Consider the following 20,600-nt stretch of genomic DNA (forward strand, 5'->3'; position numbering starts at 1 on the left):
CATTTATTTTCATTTAATTTAAGATAGTTAGACTGTAACCAAGGGACAGCATCATTAATTCACTATTTACCCAAATTAGTATTTTTGTGTCATCTGTGCACAGAGAATAACAGAAATGGAAAACAACTCTGATATATCCAATCCAATTTAAATTAGAATTTAAATCAAGGTGTGTAGTACTGTTCTATAAAGCCTTTGCACTAACTAATTAACTCTCTCTCTCTCTTCATTTGTTAAGCAATTATCAAATTGACAGGCACCATTTTTTTTTATGTGACAAAATCATGTTTAATATTGGATTTATATATAAATGAATTACGAAATTTAGAAGTGGGAGGCAACGCCTAAGTCAAATAGATATTGTAATTTTGTAACTTACGCTTCGAAATTGAAATATTGTAACATTGTAATAATATCAAATTGCTAAATAAGCCAAAGTATCCGCTAAACATAATCCATCCTCTATTTCACCTCTCAGTACATTTTGTTTAGCACAAAGGATCTACTGAGACCTAAATGCTGTGAAATGCAGGATTTTTTAGCATTAGGAATTAACCTTTTAACAGTCGCCTTTGAAAATATTACAAAAAATAGTGCGTTAAAACATATAACGAAAACTGCATATTTGCCTATTGCAATTCGAAATAAATATTGATCATTTTTACTGTAATTATATATTTATCATTTACATCTACGCAAAACATATAGGTATATATAATTTATTACCCTTTACTTTTTGTTATTTTATGTGGAAACGATCCAATGATATTTCATCAACACAACGATTTATTTACCATTCATCTCTGCAATTTGTTTAATTACTTGACTTAGCGAATTATTTAATTGTTTGTAAATAAAAAAGGAACTGAACGGTTTTTTTGTATATACAAAGTTTGACTCTGGAAGGTATTACTGCAAAATATATTTATTGGGATTTAGTATAGCTATTAAATAATATAGTGGCCCTACTACGATAAAAAGTGATACTATTTCCAACGATTTCCACTCACTTCACTTATTGTACCAGAACATTTAACGAGGTCTAAGCATAATTGGAGAAAATTGTAAAATTGGTTAAAAAAGAAATTTTAAATCTCGCGCATTTGCATGTTAAATAGAGCCTTTCATAAGTTCCTGTATTATCGCCATAGACAAGGCCTCTATATCTATGGCTATACGGGTATTTTAGAGTAGACAGTAGGAGCAAAATATTACAATTCTCTTCTAAAAGAAAACCAAATTGCGAATTTCGTTCTGTGCAACTGATTTCCTAGGTTACTTTTAGAAAAGTAGGAAAGATAAAATAGAATGTCATTATTTGAAATTTGGGTACTACAAAGAAGAGGCCAACTAGTGGTTTACAGTCAATCGCCTAAAATTAAAAGAGCATAAAGCTCAATCGCTAATGTTTTGCAATAAATATAGGTTTCGGAGGGTAAGCTGTCAATTTATTGGGTATGGTTCTGGATGATTGTCTCTCTTGGAAGGACCGTATTGTTTTTATAGTAAAGCGCCTCTCCTGTATCAACTTTTTGCTACGTTGACTAAAAAATTTACTTGTAAAATATCGTCAAATCTGGAAATACTGCGCTCTTTTTCCATCTGCACATATCTCGCGTTGTATATCATCATAATAGACACTATTATCAACTGCCACTTTAGAACCATTCGCAAACGCAACGCAATTCCAATAATCATAGACATCCTACTTCCTCCTCAAATTTGCTTTGAGCTAGTAAATTTAAATAATCTAAAATCGTGTAAAATTCTCTTATATAGTCTAATTTCAAATCAGGCATTTGTCAAATAAAAATTTTAAACTAACCAAAATACAATCTCTTTTTTTAACATTATTTTTGTTCTGTAGGGATACAAAGAAAAAATAAAAGATATTATCTGATTCTTGATAGTGATCAGTATTTGATTGTGTTCCATATCTTCCAATTTTGTTGTTCATTTTTTATTCCTTTATGTTTATATATGATATATATAACACTATATAACGCAATTTCAAAAATACGAAACATGGATTTTCTCTGAATTAAGCGGGGTAAGCTAGTGTCTCTTTTCTTTTTCGTTTTACTTGCCACATTTTTTTTACCTCGGCAAATAAAAGTTTGATTAGACTTTGTATTCAGCAGGTGATTTTTTGAATCGCCTGGCCCCACGTTTAAAAATATTAAAAACGATGTTGCTTGCACAAGACCGTGGAACTATTGAAACTACGACTTTTCGGTTAGTTATATTCGGATCGGAATGCACTGGAACTGACAGAAACTGAAGAAGCCCACCAGATGATTGGCGAAACGTTAGCTACTTCGACTCAACAAAAACCGACGCAGGAGGAATCCAGAAGTTTTATAAAAAGTATTACAGTAGGCAGTGGAAGTTTCTTTGAAAAAAAAATCTAATCTAACTTTTTTCTGTGTGTGTTTGAACTAGAAATATTTCTACAGTAATTACCTATCATGAATCAACTTTTGCCCACCACTACCACACCATCACAAATCCAGGTTTTAACAAGGTCATTTTTAAAAAAAATTATAATTTAAATACTTTAAGAAAGCAAGTAGTTTCTGGAAAAATTAAACGAAGAAAAAACAGTAAACATACAAAAGTGCTTATTCCATTTGATGGTACGGTTCATTTTTTTTGTGCAATATAGCAAGGGCACTAAAAATAAGAAGCTTAAACTATTTCGCATACCAAGACGCACATTCGTTCGAATGAAATAACTTATTATTAAAAACTGAACGTTTTCACGTTCCTGTTTATAATGAGAAGCGTATATTTAACGATTTCCTTTTTATTAGCTGCTGCCAAGTAATTTTTTAATTGTGCATTCCGATCCGAATATAACTAACCGAAAAGTCGTAGTTTTCAATCGTTCCACGGTCTGTTGCAAGCAACATCGTTTTTAATATTTTTAGACGTGGCGGCCAGGCGATTCGAAAAATCACCTGCTGAACACAAAGTCTAATCGAACTTTTATTTGCCGAGGTAAAAAAAAGTGGATCTTTAAATTTGGCAAGTAAAACGAAAAAGGAAGGAGACACTAGCTTATCCCGCTTAACTAAGAGAACATCAATGGTTCGTATTTTTGAAATTGCGTTATATAGTGTAATTATTTTTGCGTATCTACTTTGGTGACAAACTAAATGACCATTGTACGTACATTACGGCGAATAGCGTACATAATAAACAAACTTCTAAAAGTGATTCATATGGCAACTAATTTATGAAAATTTATTGAGCGAACGAACACAAAGCCTGATTATTGAGTAGCTGCCCTAATAAAGGGAACTACGAAAATTATTTTACTAAATTTGAACAGCCGGTCATTTTGCAGAATAATATAGAACGAAGCGTATCCACGGATACAATAAATTACAACATAATCGTCATTAATCTCGATTATGTTTTACTAGGCCTAGCAATAGATATTTTTTGTATTAAAATTATTTTGTTTTGAATATTTATAAAGTTTTCAAATTTTGGTCCTAAACTTCCAGTAAGAGAACCCAAACAGAGCCACAAAGAGTTGCCACTCAGATGTGTTTTTAAATTTTGGTTTTCTCTATTTGATAAAGTATAATAGTATTTTTCTCCCTTTACTTTGCAAATTGGTAACACAATATTTACAGAGCTGCACTCAGCTGCTAGAAACTAAGAAGATATATCAAACAGTACAACTAGATAATATTGATACTACATGCCTGCAAAATACATAAGAAAAGAACAGTCTGATCTAGGATAGAAACTTGAAAGTATCCGCAGCAGGGTATTATTATATATATCTTAATTAACAAACTCAGAACCAGAGTGATCTACTCGGGGAAGGACAACTTTAGTTCAAAGACGGTTCCAAAACAACCAATTGTGGACTTGGAACATTAACCCATTAATTCCCAAAACAATGAACTTCTTTTTAACCACTAAATTCATTGTTTTGAATTAAAAAACGACAAAATATGATATGAAAAAATGTTAAAACTTTTTTTAGAAATGTGGTTTTTGATTTTGATAATAGGTCGTTAACGACTCCTTGGGCGCATATTGAAAAAAAAAAACAAGACTTAAATATATTTTTTTTTATTTTTTGATATTTTAAACAGAAACATTAAAAAGTGGTTACATTTTATGGAATTCATCAAAACATTTGTCGTGAAGTGAAATTTAACAAGTTTTACATGATTTTGTGGGTTTGATTTTACATAAAGAACACCTTCTTCTTGGCTGTTGACAAACTATCAAATGGCGTCCTTCCGAAGTGGTTCAAGATATAGAAGATCTGTTTGGCCCAGGGATTTTCGGTTTTATTCCGTATTTATTTAAAAGATACTGGGAAATTTCTCTTCGAAAATAAAGATTATCTTGTTCATAACCGTATGCGCGGGCTAGTTGCCTAGCATTAGCAACGCACAAATCAATGAGTATGTAGGTATACCACTGGTATGGGTATGTAGGTATGGGGGTATACCACTTTTTGCCCCTCATGGGAAATCGGTAGTTGGATATATAATTATCCATTTGATTCACACCCCCCATGAACGTGTTATACATTTTTATTGCAAGGGTTTAAGGAACATCAACTTTCATTTTTTCTTGAACCGAAAACCTTTTACATTTTTGTAAAGGCTCAACGCCGTACTAAAACTAGCAACCCAGAATAGAATAATTTTTACTTGGTAGGTCATCAACGACCCCTTGGGCATTAATGGGTTAAAAGACGGCGGAAAGGACCATCTGGACCTTTCGCCAATTTTTTTTTCTACTACCTAGCGTGCGGGAAGGGTCACTTTATCAGGTGAGTTTCTTGTCCCATCTTGTCCGAGCCACTTCGGAACATTTTCGGGATATTACCGCACAGGTTTGGGAAAAACCGGATGTTTTCGGAGATTTTGCGGCACAGCTTGAATTTTGACATTTGTCATGTCATGACGGTCATGTCAGTGAATGTACCCAAAAACTAATGGTCGCTCAGCTCGTGTCAAATAAACTCGTGACTCAAATGCCGTTCACCGTACTTGTTGCATAATATTGCATTAACAGCTCATTTTGATACCACAGTACAAGGGTTTCATGATTATTCTCGCCATAATAGTCACTCCCGTTCGTTAGCAGAATGAACAAATTTTCACTACCATTGTGAAGCATGTTATACCTAGAAATGTATATTATCATGGCACTACATACCATTTCCATCAACGGCTCATAAAAAATGTAATTCTCTTTAAAGCCACAGTCCTTCAGTCCTCGACTTGGATCATATTTCTTCCATTTGAAGCCTATTCTTTTTTGTAAACTGCTTAATGATCGGTTCTAAAAGGCGAATAAAGTTCATAAGTAGTACGAAATTAAGTAGTGTAGAATTGTATTTTTTTTTGTGACAGTCGTAGAAAAAGTGTAACATGTTTGATAAATTCTGTCAGTGGCTCGTCTATTAAACTAACTAAAAAATGGACAGATAATGATTTTTAAATCCCACTACTACTTGATGTAGGCAGAAGTATTAAAAAAAATAATTCGAATTTAAATATAATATAATATATCATAAATAATACTATAAATAATATGTTAACATTGTTATAGCCTATAATGTCACGTGGCTTAACTGATTTTCTCAATAGCTGTGTGCATAAAGATAGCCCGAAATTGACACAGATTTCAATGTCGGGTTCCTCACAGATTGCTCGTTGAACGCGGGAGAATGCGAGCAACCTTAACACGAACGTAACCCAATGTCAAAATTAGTCTATATTTAATCGGAAGTCAGCAGAAGTGCCGTTTGGCCCAGTTCCAAATAACACACATATCTCCGAAGTCGCATTCACCGATTTCACCGAAAGACATACGTAACTAGCGATATGTCCCCATGGGCCTGGGAAACGTCTAATCGCAATCTCATTTACCAGGATTCTACAGGGTGCTCACACCAAATACAACAAATTTAAAGGATTAGGATCGCATATAAATTATTTTATTCGCAATTGTTTCCCGAAAGAAATATCCTGGCAGCTGGTTCTAGATAGATGCGGCAACGCTGCATTTCGGGAAATACATATTTCTCAAAAAACAATGCGTTTTTACTGAGAAAGTGCTAGAATTTCCTGAGGACGAAGATATCTCTCTAGGGTTATTTCTAAATTTGTTCAAAGGTTATAATACATCTTGCGTAAAAAATTGGAATTGTATGGAAATCAGGGAATGGCCTTACAACGGACTGAATTACTGTGATACGTAGATCTTATCAAGTCATCGCAAAAGCTACTGATCTCTCAATATCAAAGAAAAGGAAATAGTTGACATTTCCCAGGGGAGTGTTATTGGACTAATTCTCTTAGTGATATATATAAATAACATGACAAAGATAAGTTAATTATTAAGTTAAGTTATTGGTATTTACATACAGGAATGCACTTTATTTCTTTTTAGAAATATGCAACCTATTGACAAGATTTGGGAATCATTGGTCTATTCCACCAGAACACAAAATTCTTTATCCAAATGATATACAGAAAAAAATCGTACATAGTGTAGGAGGAGGAGTATTGTACGGCCATAATTGCATATCTATTGAAAATATGAATTTTTGTTAATTGAACAGCTGTTGCATGGTTTGTTTTTGTTTTTTTATATTTTTTTGTTGTTGTTATGGAATTATTTCGATTTATCAATACACATAACTTTGACGATGTTTTTTTTAATACTACAACTAAAAAAAGTTCTTTTAAAATGATTGCTGGATTTATATTTAGAAAAAACATATACGCTCGGTTTATGTTTTGGTTATCATGAATTCTTGTGCTGGCCGAAAAATAACTGACGACCACTTTCAGAAAAGAGAAAAAAGTTCTTTACTTCACTTTTGGTTATAATTGAGACTTTTTAAATATACACTGCCATGCACGAAAATAAAAATAATAAGATTAGTTGAGTGTTTATACAAAAAAAAAATTAACAGCAACATGCACACATATACTTTATACGTTAGTTTACTTGCTTTAAATTTAAACTAACATTAAACGTTATTTTGTAAAAAGGCAAAATACAATGTGAAAATTTAAATTAAATGTGATTTTACAATATAGCTACTAAATTTGACCAATTACATTAACGGATCGGGTCACGTAATCACTTAGTACGCAATGCCATAAGAAAGCGGCAATTGCGTTGCGAATTCTGCGTACTGACTTTTCTTAAATTTAAAAAGTACAGTAGGTAAGTAATATAAATATAATTCTGTAATGTTATAGCTTTGAATCTATAGTTTTGACATTTACCAATTGCATTCGTGTATATTCATAGAGTAATAAAATTTTTAAGTAAACCATTCTAGTGGCAAAAAAAGCTCTCATAAAAATTAACCATTGGTGCGTAGTTCATTAACAGTAGATTTACAGATATGATATAATATTTTAATGGGAAAGGGGAAGTTATAAATGACTTACGCTGTTGCCCCCACGTTTGGCGTTAGCTAGTTAGTTTTCAGTACATGAAAACGCCATAGCAATATTAAATGAGAAATTTGTATTGTTGCAAAATATTATTAATGTAGCACTACAAGAAAGACATGGTAGAATACAAAAAGGATTGAACTGAGGTGGCTTCTACTTGATGAAAATTTTTCGGAATATATAGTAGCAGGTAGTTTGTAAATATTGCATTTGATAAAGACACAGTTTTGTCGAAACAATTGTCATGTCAAAATATATAATTTCTTGAAAATCTGAACTTTTAGTTCTTATTTATTTTTACACAAAAAGAATTTGATGTATCCTTATGATGTATCAGCACTTCGTAAAACTTTGCAAATATACATTAAGTTAGAATTAATTGTGTAATTACATTATTATAAAACCATGTTTACGCGTTATAGTGTGAGATTTCAGGCAACATTTCATTTTGGACATATAAATTGTGCGTAACTTTGCAATTTTTGTATCAGTCTACGATTAAAAAAACTTCTTAATTGAAATAAAAGCTAATCTAAGAGCCGAATACATAAACGGAATCTTTTTACGTATAGAACCATCAAGAACACTTAAAGCAGTAAAATTTAGGTATTAATGTAATTTTTTTTAATTTCGAGAAAGCCACAACAAACAATTCGAAATACCAACTAAACCAGCAGTTAAAAAATATTTACGCAAATGTTATTAAAACCAAACATGCCTTGGAAAAAAGGATCAATTCAAGATTACTACAGAGGACCTTGGCAACATTTGAATCAAAAACATCTTACACGGGTGGTTTTATACGCAGAATTTAATGGTATAAATATAATATTTTTAAAACAAACATTTTAGAAGTAATGAACCCAAACGTATTTTTGGATCATTGAAAAAAAAATTACCATTACCATTCTATATTTTGCTCAAATTTTTTTTGGGAAAAAAATAGAAATTTTTAACTTTGAACAAGTAAGCATTAGAAATACAAAAAACAAATGAATGGGTTCAGGAAGTTACCAAATTGTGGTTTAGTTAGTTAAGTTAGTTCTTATTAATCTTTTTGGTGTCTTTAACTTTCGGATATTGTATCATTATTTTTAACAGCCCCCAAAATTACTATTTCTTGTAAGTCCTAGGAAGCTTCTTCTCAGATTGACTACTATTAATTGGGTTGTGTTCCAATTTTCCGAAAATATTTTGAAGAGGTTGTTTTCTAATAGGATATTGGTGGTAGGTTAAAGTGCTTGCTGTCACTTTCGTCTTCTCGGCTTTCATAAAACAAGCTATAATATAAATCAAAACTCGACGTATTAATAACCAAATTCGCAATTTAATACTTTTCAATGATTCAAAAATATACAGTCCCATATAAACATAGCTTTTTTCTACTCCCGTCTGTAAAATAACTAATTACGCACCGATCTAGCGTGCAGCAAGCGTGACTTTACCACTTCAGATTCGTTTTCCACGAGTCCGAGCCACTTCGGACATTTCCGGGATTTTACCGCACTGACAGTCATGTCGGTGAATGTATTCGTGTTCTTTTGCGAAAATGTACCCAAAATTTAACAGTCGTGGAAAAACTATAGTATGCAACACGTTCGGTAAACTTTTTAAGTCACTCGTTTATTAAACACTCGCTCCGCTGGTGTCAAATAAACTCGTAAGTCAAATCTCGTTTACCGCACTTGTTGCATAATATACTATTTCGGTTTGATCACCAAATAAACTCTTAGAGTTTTCGATTTATTTAACACACGATTTTAAGTAGGTATATTAGAGTCCCGAAGAAGGTAAAAAGTTTCCGAAACGTTGACCACATAAAAATTAGACTTTTCATAAACCCAGCTCAAAAGTCATCAAATAATTAATATCGATAGAGAGGCTCTTAAAAATGTTTGCTTAAAAATTATTAATATAATGTTCGAAAGAAAATAAGATAAAATTTTTACCGAAAACAATAAGCGTCGCCGTCAATCGTCCCGTGATATGATGCGCAGACGAGTCGTAAAGCGAAAACATCGCGGAATTAGACGAAAACATATTTTCCATGTAAATTTTCCTTATTGCCTTTTGATTATTTTCCCCTTCGCGTTCCGCTTTAAACGCCGTACTTTACGATATTTTAATTCCCCCGTCGCAGATTTAGGCTAAAAGCTGCAAACAATAAACTCCAGCATCGGCGTTGGGAATTACGAGCGTACTTTCTTTACACAACAGTATTTTATTTCACTTTAATATTAGATATCGTGGTTGGTTATACGTGGTATAACGTTAATATATAATAAAGTTTTTATTATTAATTAATTAATAATTGATTATTTATGTACAGATCCTTACTTACACAAGACACATACAGAGGGTAAATTATAAAAGGATCCCAGACCTTGACTTTCCCGAAAAGCATTAAAATAAATAATGAACGCTAAAACAAAAGAAAATTTATCGTATCGTCCATCTTCAAGTGGTCAGATTTAACCTTACAATTTAGATTGTCATCTATTTTCACGGATAAGTTACAATTTCAACATTTTGTACATTTTGTTTTTCAAACTTTTTTGCAGAATCCTGAAACACGTCAACTTATTTTTAAAATAAACCGCAATTAAAATTTTAAAAATATGTCGCACAATTTGGTATTAAATTTTTGGCACAGAGTACACAAAAATATTTCTTTCGCTATTTTATTTAAATTAATCAATTATAACGCTATTTTTAAATTAGTTTCCGTAGGTAGAGGTGTACTGAAATGAGTTATAAAAATTGGGTAAAGAAATTAAAAAACGGTACGTCTTTATTAACATGTAGCTAGGTAGGTAACTTTTTTATTATTTTTTTATTTTTGACGATGTTCTTTTCTTTTGTAATTAAAAAAATGTTTTCCTTTAGCAGAAGACGTGAATCGATTTTACCAACTCAGTAAATGAGGCTACAGATGTAGCTGCCCTACGCCATGTTGAAGCTAAAAAAATTAAAGCGTTCGTCAATGACTGCTGCAACCGGATCTCACATGAAAGTTCATAAAATTTTACATTCCTATTAAATGTTAATAGTAATAGAGGGCACACATTTTGCCAAAAATTATGGAACGATTAATTAACAATTTGATTTTCTGACGAATGCTCCATTAGCATAAACAAGTCAGTAAACAAGCATATCAGCCTCTACTGGAGCAACCCAAATCCCCATTGATTTGCTGAAGCTCATACACAACACCCACAAGAACAAAATGTTTGGGCAGTTATACTTGGCAACCGCATAATTGGGACAATTTTTATCCCAGGTAACCTTAACGGGGCAATATATTTACAGTTTTTAGAAAACTAAATCGACAACCTAATAACTAAAGCGATTGAAAAGGATCCCCAGAATAATATAAATAACGACTATACTTGTATTTGTCCATTAGACGGATACCTCAGTCTGCCGATTTAAACCGATTAGACTTTTTTTTAACAAGATCTGAAAGAATAATTAATACATGAAATCAGTAGAATAACCCCAGAAATGTTGAAAAATGTCAGAAGAGCTTTTGCATAGAAAAATATGGTGACCACTTTGACAATTTGATATAAATTGTTTAGTACTTACTTCCGAAAAAATAAAAATTAAAATATATTTTTTTGTTTGCTCCATTTTAACTTTTAAAATTTAAACTTATTCGTAAAAGTATAACAAAGAGGTACCACTTAACCGGCCGTCCCTATCTAAATTTTAATTATAAATTTCACTGGTTGAAGAGAGAGCCATCTACGAAAATTTCAAAATATGTGTGTTCTTTTTTCAAAAAATGATACCTTTCGAGAAAATCAAGGTGGATCCTTTTATAATTTAAACGCTGTATGCTACTTCATTTTTTATTAGCGGGTAGGCTAACATTTTTAGTTTTCTTCTGTACCGATAAAAAATGATTATTTCATCGATAAGCAAAATATATTTTTGTACATTTTTGTATGTATTTTTTATCAAAACAAAGAGAATGTTCAAAAAACTCTTTTGTATTATTTAACTTTTAAAATAATTTAAGAAGTTGGGAAAACACCACCACCGTCTTGGACGGTCGTTCGAGGTGCATGGGAATCTGGGTTTCACAGTAGCTATAGAATTATGAGGGTTTTACGGGGTAATTTATAGAACCAAAAGAATAAAAATTTAATAATAAGGTTTTTAAGAACGCTATAAAACCTTTTAATAAAACCTGAAGCAGCCAACACCATATATAAGGTAACGGAAACGTGTTCTGGTATTTATTGAACATCTTAAAAATCTCACTCCTTACAAATATTCCTTCTAATAATAGAAGCTGCCAAAAATGTTAATTGGGGACAGTTGAAAAGTTATGTTTCCTATTATGTGTGTGTCATTTCGAGCGTTTCCTCTACTTTAGCCACTGATTGAGAGCGATCGGACATCTTTGGTAGATACTGATGTTATTTTGACGTTTGTCAGATCCTAAGGTTCTGCAAGTTTTCTGCATTAATTTGTTTCGCAATTTCATTAGTAGCAGTCGCAGAAAAAGTATATTATGCAACACGTGGATAAACTTCTCCAGACACTCGTTTATTGTAAATAATAAAACCTGTTGCTTAAAATGCTATTATAATTTTAAATGAGCTTAAACGTCCTAAATATGAAAACGAGTAATCTTGTCCTACCGATCTTATTAATTTGCGGTCGAATAACACAGTATTGTGATTGAAGGGGTTGGTCGACATAATCTAGGGATAATATAATATCTCATAGTGGCAGTTATCCCAATCTGATATTTTAACGTAATTATTCCGGACCCAATTATAGAGGGTGAACTATTGGAAGTCTATGGAGGATTGACAAAGATAAGCTTTTAAAAAATGGGTTTGCTACCATAGGAGATTATTTTTAAAATATTCCCTATCTTCCTCAAACATATTTTTTACTACAAAGTCTATAATTACATAGAGCAGTAATTGACAACTATGTATGTAAAGACTGTTTGACACAAATGCTTTTTTGTTTCATAGCCACCTTACTTTTTTTATGCAATCTTGGCCTTATTCTCAATTTTAGAGCGGAATTGGTTAGTTAACTGTGATATATGTATTTTTTCAGAATGACAAGCTCCATAAAATGTTAAAAAAAAAAATAAGGACAGGAACAAATTCAAATGAAACAGATTTTCGTTTTTTTACGGATATCTCTGAAACTAATCAAAATTTTCTGGATTTTGAAACGGAACTCCGTATCTCCTACGGTGTCCGAGATCACAATAGTCCCCCTCGGATTTGGGCCAACCTGTTAAAAAAAACTAACTTGATGTCTGATTTTAGTAGATGTGTCAACGTTGCAATTTTAAGGAAGCAGATTTCATCAAAAATGCCAGGAAAAAAGTTCAAAAAATTTTCTTAACATGTTTATATCGAAAGGAATTGAAAATTTGAGTATTTCAAAAACTATTTTAAGCTATAATAATAATTTTATGTTAATATTTTGTTACACCGCGAACTAATCATAATTCCACGTGTGTACTTTTTATCATAGTAAATAATGTGTTACAGCAATTACATTAATACAGATTATTATACAAAATTGTTGAAACTGTTAATGATAACTGAAACAGAGGGATGTAATTTGAGATATACATATTGCCCCAGTTTTTACTTTTTAATTGTCATTTTTAACTTTCAATATCCGCTCACCCTCTTCGCCTCATTCTTGGTGAAAATTGTGTCCCTAACGAAAAGCTGGCCCTAAAAAAACCTTTACTGGAAACATCAAATTGTGACACAGTTGCCATTTCAATGCACCTCTAAAATGGTGAGTACACCATATCACCTTAGTTGGCGTTGATTACACAAAAAAGAAATTGTTTTTTAAATATTAAATATCAATTCTTGTCAAATATCCGCAACAAATTTTCTCAAATAAAGATAAAAGAGTAATAATATACTTAATAACAAATTCTAAAGGAATCTTAGCTAAGTTTGGCATCATTTAAAAACCAAGAATAACATATGGAAGCATAATAGAGAATAAATAAAAAATCAATTTCCTTAAAAAAAAAACAAAATAAAAGTAACAAGTCTAAGCGAGCTACTTAGGCTTTAAAGAAATTTATTTCTCTTCATTTAACAAACGTATTTTCTTCAAAACTCCATTGCGATTGATCTTATTTGTCAGTTAAGGTGATAATTTTTTTTCTTTAACATTTGAACTTTCTAGGATGCGAAATAGAAGAAACTGCGGATCAATGCAATCAGAACAAAAGGAACTATTTTTGGGTCTAAAACAAAAATGGTGGCCAAAGACGAAACGTCTCAGAATAAATGTCGATATGTCATTGCGTAGGCTGAAAGAGGTAGCAGTGAAAATGTGTTTTTGGTTTTATAATTTGCAAGATCCCAATATATATTGCAATCCCAATATGCATAGCAATAGGGCGCTCTTGAAGAAGCGTAAAGAACAGCCCTACTATAGCCATAGTGATTACTTAATAAGGGGACGAGACTACGGAGATCTTCTTAGTCAAAAAAAATCCTGTACCTGCAGTGACAATCGGTCGTTGCTTCTTTCTGCGCAGCTCAAAAATAACGGGCATAGTTCTGAAGGCGTGATATCAAAATGAGCCTAACGTTGCTTTTTAGGAAAAATATCTACCATAATTCCAAACGCTTCTTAACTGGTTCGAAAATAATTAATAATAAGTCGAGTGCTATATGAAATTTGCGTGATCGAGTTCTACAAAGAATTGATAAGCGAAACATCTATACAAAATGAATTCGGAATAGGTCGCAATTTATTCCAAGAACAAATTGTTAATGGGACACGAACCCGTCCAAAAACTTCGAAAACTCCAAGAGTCAGATGAATATTCTGTAGGTTTATTATAGCACTTAATTAGAGCGTCGAAACACTATACCCACAAGCTCTTATTAGATGGACTGTTTCCAAGTGCCAGGTGGTATATACTTAATTTTTCAAAGCAACTTACACAGGCTACTGTAATACTTTTCATAAAATTTCTGGATTCCTCTTGCGTCGGTTTTTGTTGAGTCGAATTAGCTAACGTTTCGCCAATCATCCTGTTGGCTTCTTCAGAGCTTGACTGAAACTGGCATGCATTTTCCTCTGTACCTGCTTTTATACTTTTTGAGGGGGTCGAAGCTAAATTAGGATGACTGATTCCCATATTCGTGACAGGCAAAGACCTTAGTCGCGGTTAGGATTGCTAGGTTGCTTATAGATTTGAAGAAGAATTGATTACATGCAAGAATTTTAGTTTTATTTAATAAAATTTGATATCCGGTTTCGTGATTCACCACAACCTTCCAATAGCAATGAAACAGAAAACAATCCCACACTTGACACTCTTGTGCTTCGTTATAGTCAAAATATCACTGACCACATATCAAAAGTTCTAAGGAAATATAACGTCAAAACCAAATTTACCACATGTCCAAAAATCTGTCAACATCTTCGATCCGTCAAAGACAAAATTCCATTTGAGATGGCAGGAGTTTACAGCATTCTATGCATATGCGGCAAAGAATACATTGGAGAGATCGGAAGAAAAATATCAACTAGGCCCAAAGAACATGAAAGAGGCTTAAGACTAAGACAAATAAACTCATTAACAGTTGGCGAACACAATCAAGAAACCGGACATAAAAATTTTATTCGATAAAACTAAAATTCTTGCATTTAATCAATTCTTCTACCAACGAAAAGTCCGAGAGTCTATAGAAATCTAATGGGTGTTTTTTTTCGATGTATAGAACTTTAAGTTCGCATTACTGTTCAAGATGGCGACCGATTTAACAGCTGTCAAGTGATTTATTCTCAGTTTGGTTTGGCAGTTCATCATTAATAGACTCACGCCTGAAGAACACTTGCAAATAGTGCAATTTTATTTCGAAAATAATGGTTCTGTGCGGAATACGCATCACGTCCATTTTATCGTCGACAAAATCGTCCATCAGAGCAGTTAATTGGATTAACCATGGAACGTTTTCGCACCAAGTTTACTCTTATTGATAACTCGAATCCCCAGAGACGCCGTACGGTGCGTACAGAAGAAGCTATTGCTGCTGTAGAGCGTAACATTGAGGAAGACCCGAATGAGTCCATCCGCCATCGAGCACAGGAATTGGATCTGTGTCCATCCACTTTATGGAAGATTTTGCGGAAGGATCTTGGCTTACGTGCTTACAAAATCCAACTCGTGCAAGAATTGAAGCCAAACGATCATCAAGTAAGGCGTAGATTCGTCGAATGGGCCCAAAACGAGATTGCCGTTGTTCCCGATTTTCATAAGCTAATTTTGTTTAGCGATGAAGCGCACTTCTGGTTGAATGGCTACGCCAACAAACAAAACTGCCGCATTTGGAGCGAAGCTAATCCTCAAGTGTATGTCGTTACATCCAGAAAAACTGACTGTTTGGTGCGCTTTATGGGCTGGTGGAATCATTGGTCCGTACTTCTTCAAAAACCATGATGGCCAGAACGTTACAGTCAATGGTGATTGGTATAGAGCTATGATTACTAACTCTTTCATTCCTGAATTGAATAACCATGATGTCCCGGAGATGTGGTTTCAACAAGACGGCGCAACATGTCATACAGCTCGTGCCATAATCGATTTATTGAAAGACACGTTTGATGACCGTCTAATTTCACGTTTTGGATCTGTGAATTGGCCTCAAAGATCTTGTGATTTAACACCGCTACCCTACTTTCTGTGGGGCTATGTAAAGTCATTGGTCTATTCGGATAAGCCACAAACGCTTGACCATTTGGAAGACAACATTCGCCGTGTTATTGCCGATATACGGCCACAAATGTTGGAAAAAGTCATCGAAAATTAGACGTCCAATCCGTATATCCGCACCAGCCGTGGCGGTCATATGCCAGAAATCATATTTAAAATGTAATGCAACAAGACTATCTTTCGGATAAATAAAATTCATGTCAATCGTCATCGTTGTTTTATTGCAACTTAAAGTTCCGAGATGATGTAATTTGAGTAATTACACATTCTTAATTCAAGTAAGACGTTATTAATGCATTTTTTTTCCTAGAAATGTGAGATTATCATTACGCTTACGCCCAGGCAACGTCCCTCCTCGACATCGATATATTCATTACAATAAAGGACAATATAATGAACAAACCATACATAAAGTGATTAAGGTACCTTTCGAAATAAATTCTTTTTTAAAATTACCAACCACAGTTCAGGCACATTGCTAGCTAATCAGGGTGTTGACATTAGACAATTAAAACAAAATGGTGGTCGAACTTCATATCAAAGTTCAGAACAGAATATTAATACCTCTTCAAAAATAATTTATCTTCCTCGTTCGCGGTTGAAAGGATATACGTTGTTTCAATTGATTCGGGACAAAAGTGGTTTTACTTGCTTTCACTGAAACGTGAACTTAAATTATGTACCAGATTGAAAGATTTTTCCTGGTCGCTGGTATTTTTTAATGGGATTTATTGAAATACATTTTTTCTAATTAAATTTAATTCATAATTTCATTTCAAAAAGACGTGAAAGCTCGCGTTGGTCTATACAAAAACAACGACCACGCGAAAGGAAAAGTGTTTTGAAGCTCTCGGGACAGCCGAGAAATTCGTTTTCCTATGGGAGAACGAGCGCCCGTGAAAATCGAACACGTCCACGCGGAAACGAGATTGTACTTACCGCAGGCCCATTTTCCGAATAGAGTTATATCTGAAACAGAAACAAACGAATTAATTCAGTCAAATAATGAGTAAAATAAATACGGCGTGTTTCAACAACGGAAGCACACTTTTCGACGTTTTCATTTTACTAGTTTAAATCGTCTGGCTTGCTAAATTTAATTAAAACAGACGAGGAGGGTATAAGTTGAATTGTTAACTCCCGAGGGCACTTCGGTAAAGAATGCAGCGGGCTTGGCACGTTGTCGTGTATATTTTATGCTCACCGAAACTCTTAAGTGGGAATTAGGCGCAGCTAAAACCAACTAAAAACTTGATTTTCGAAAAAATAATCAACTCAAACTGATTTGCTCCTTTTTTCAACTAACCTTTTACACACGTCAATAAAAGTATTGTTTTGTGCACATTATGTTCGATTTATGATGGTTTGACAGCGAATCTCCGTTATTAATAAAGCTAACCTGTTGCTTCTTTCGTGATCTGCTGAAATGCGAAATTTTAAATATGACCCTGTATCTCAAAATCCAAAGGTAGTTTGGAATACGAAAGCCTCAACACGCCAGCTTTATTAATAAGGGACACACTGTACAGGGTGGCTTGTTTATTATGGGATAATTACTACTTAACTCAGAATCTGTTGAAATATTAAAAAAACAAAGAGGCAAAAGTTGTGAAGATTCATTTATACTTTTGAAATATAATATTATTATATATAGAAGGTGTTTCTATTTTAGTGTGCAATTAAAATCTTTATTATTTTAAATAAAAAAAAAATAAATAATTTTTTAATTCTTCTGAAAATTTTAGGCAAATTTCATATAAAATATCTCATACCTCAGTTTTACCGTTTCTGACATATTTTGAATTTTATGTGAAAATACACCTATTTGTTGTATGTCTGGCGTGGATTTCCTTATTGAAGATTACGTGTTGACATTTTCGGAATAAATAAATACAGGGTTCAAAAGTAACATTGAAAATATAAATTGAAAAGTGTGGTAAACGGCATTTGAGTCAGGAATTTATTTGGCACCAGCGAAGCGAGTTTTTAATAAACGAGTGACTTAAAAAATTTACCAAATGTGTTGCATACTATACGAATACATTCACTGACATGTCAAAATCGAGAAATATCAAAATTCAAATCGTGCGGTAAAATCTGAAAAAATACGACTGCTCAAAACCCGTACGTTAATATGCTGGAAATGCCTGAAGTGGCTCAGATCCGTAAGACAAGAAATTCACCTGATAAAGTGACCTTTCCCGCGCGCTAGATCGGTGTATAATTGGGAATTTTGCAGAAGGGAAAAAAAGATTTTACCTAATACCTATACCTAACTATACACCAAAGTGTATAGTTAGGTACTTTACCACGTAAGTTTCGTTTCCCACGGATCCCAGCCACTTCGGACATTTTCGAGATATAACCGCACGGGTTGGGCAGCAATCGGATGTTTTCGGAGATTTTCCCGCACGGCTTGACTTTTGACGTTTGTCAATTCTGACGGTCATGTCAGGGAATTTATTAGTGTACCCGAAAAGTAACGGTTGTTAAAAAAGTATAGTATGCAACACGTTTGGTAATCTGTTTATTTCATTCATTTATTAATATTAAGCACTCGCTCCTCTCGTGCCAATACTATAATAGCATATTATGGTAAACGGTATACGTGGTAAACGGCATTTGAATCACGAGTTTATTTATCAGGAATAAGCCAGTACATAGTAAACGAATGATTTAAAAAGTATACGAAACGTTTTTGGGTACATTTTTGCAAAACAACGCGAATACATTCACTGAAATGACCGTCAAAATTGACAAACGTCGGATTTTTTTTTTGACGTATGTTGGGAAACGAAACTAAGTGGTAAAACAACGCTTTCCGCATGCTAGATCGGTGTTTAATTGGGTATTTTATGGAAGGGAGTAGAAAAAAGTTATATTTCAAAAATTTCGTGTTTAAAAAAAAGTGACTTTGTATAATATTGCCTATTTGAAAAAGTTGTAGATTTTCAAATTAAATAAACAATTGGGACACAAAGAAAAAAGAATCCTACCCTATATACCGTATATATTGTTTTGAAAATCACAGAACGACCTTATCCCCTTCAAAATAGTCTCCATTACAACTAATACATTTGTCCCAGCGGTGCTTCCACTGTTCGAAACATTTTTTATATTCATCTTTGGCTATAGCCGACAGTTCATCCCTCGTTTTTTTCTTGACCTCTTCAATGTTGTCAAATCGCTGTCCTTTTATGTCCCTTTTCATACGTGGAAATAAGAAGAAATCACACTTAGCGAGATCAGGCGAGTAAGGTGCATGAGGCAGAGGAACCATGCCATTTTTAGCCAAAAACTGAAAGAACCAGTCCCCTGTCCGCCGCAAATCGGGTCTTTTTTGTCGAATACTGTTGCGCAATCTTCACCTGGTGGAACGAACTCTGCATGAACTCCGCCGCTGATGTCGAAAAAGCAAATCAGCATCGTTTTGATGTTTGATTTGACCTGACGACATTTTTTTTGACGGGGAGACAGTGACGTCTTCCATTGGCTGGACTGTTAGTTCGTTTCTGGATCAAAACCATAGCACCATGACTCGTCACCAGTAATGATCTTTGAAAGAAAATCTGGATCCGTTTCAAGCTGTTGATTCAAAGCACGACATGTTTCAACTCGATGTTATTTTTGCATTTCAGTCAGAAAACGAGGAACAAACTTGACAGCAACTCTTTTCATTAACAAATCTTCTGTTAAAATTCGCTGAACCGTGCTCCAAGACAACCCACTAATCTTTGATAATTGTTTAATTGTCTGTTGACGGTCTGTGAGCACAAACTATCGAATCTTTTCAATATTTTCGTCGATTCGAGAAGTCAACCGACTCGTTGCCATTTTTGAAGCGAACAAAACACTGATACACTTGAGTTTTTTCCATCGCATCGTCTTTATAAGCTGTTTTTAACTTGCCATCGAAAAAAACGAAATAACAAAAAAAACAGCGTTAACAAAAAATGGCGCTGCAATTGAAGAAAACAAGTTAATTTAAAACGAAGGTCGCGTTGAACTCGCAATAAGTTGTATTATCCACAACCTAGAAGCAGAAAGGTGTACTATTCAATTCCGGTTTTGGGTACCCCCTCGTATAAGCCGGGTTAGAAGAATTCTACTGTATCGCGAAGTCTCGATCGCGCTCAGACAAATAAATTCAAAGAGAAATAAATTCGCCTGAAATGTTTTTAGCTTTATTACGGCGCAACCTTTCCCCTTAATGGTAGAAAAGCAATTCGTCAGCAATACAGAGAAACGTACGATTCGGGAAAATAAAGGCCTTCGCAATTCAATTAATGCGCTGCGAGCCGAAACTGAAATAAATGTTATGGAACGGCCCCGGCTTCGACACTGCAAACTAACGATTAAAATTCCACGAAGGGTTTATTAAAAATTTACCAAAATACAATTTC

General features: G+C 33.6%; 1 protein-coding gene across 1 annotated transcript in view; it reads right to left on the reverse strand.

Annotated features, from left to right (window-relative positions):
- LOC132700327 (neuropilin and tolloid-like protein 2) overlaps positions 1 to 20,600 on the reverse strand; it is a 240,454-nt gene that overhangs the window by 157,657 nt on the left and 62,197 nt on the right. Inside the window, exon 2 of the mRNA XM_060667560.1 lies at positions 17,137 to 17,166. Within this exon, the coding sequence (XP_060523543.1) occupies positions 17,137 to 17,166 (30 nt within the window). The remainder of the gene's footprint in view (positions 1 to 17,136; positions 17,167 to 20,600) is intronic.

The sequence above is a fragment of the Cylas formicarius genome, unplaced genomic scaffold, assembly GCF_029955315.1.
Source record: "Cylas formicarius isolate icCylForm1 unplaced genomic scaffold, icCylForm1.1 PGA_scaffold_10__41_contigs__length_53128322, whole genome shotgun sequence".
Classification (NCBI taxonomy): domain Eukaryota; kingdom Metazoa; phylum Arthropoda; class Insecta; order Coleoptera; family Brentidae; genus Cylas; species Cylas formicarius.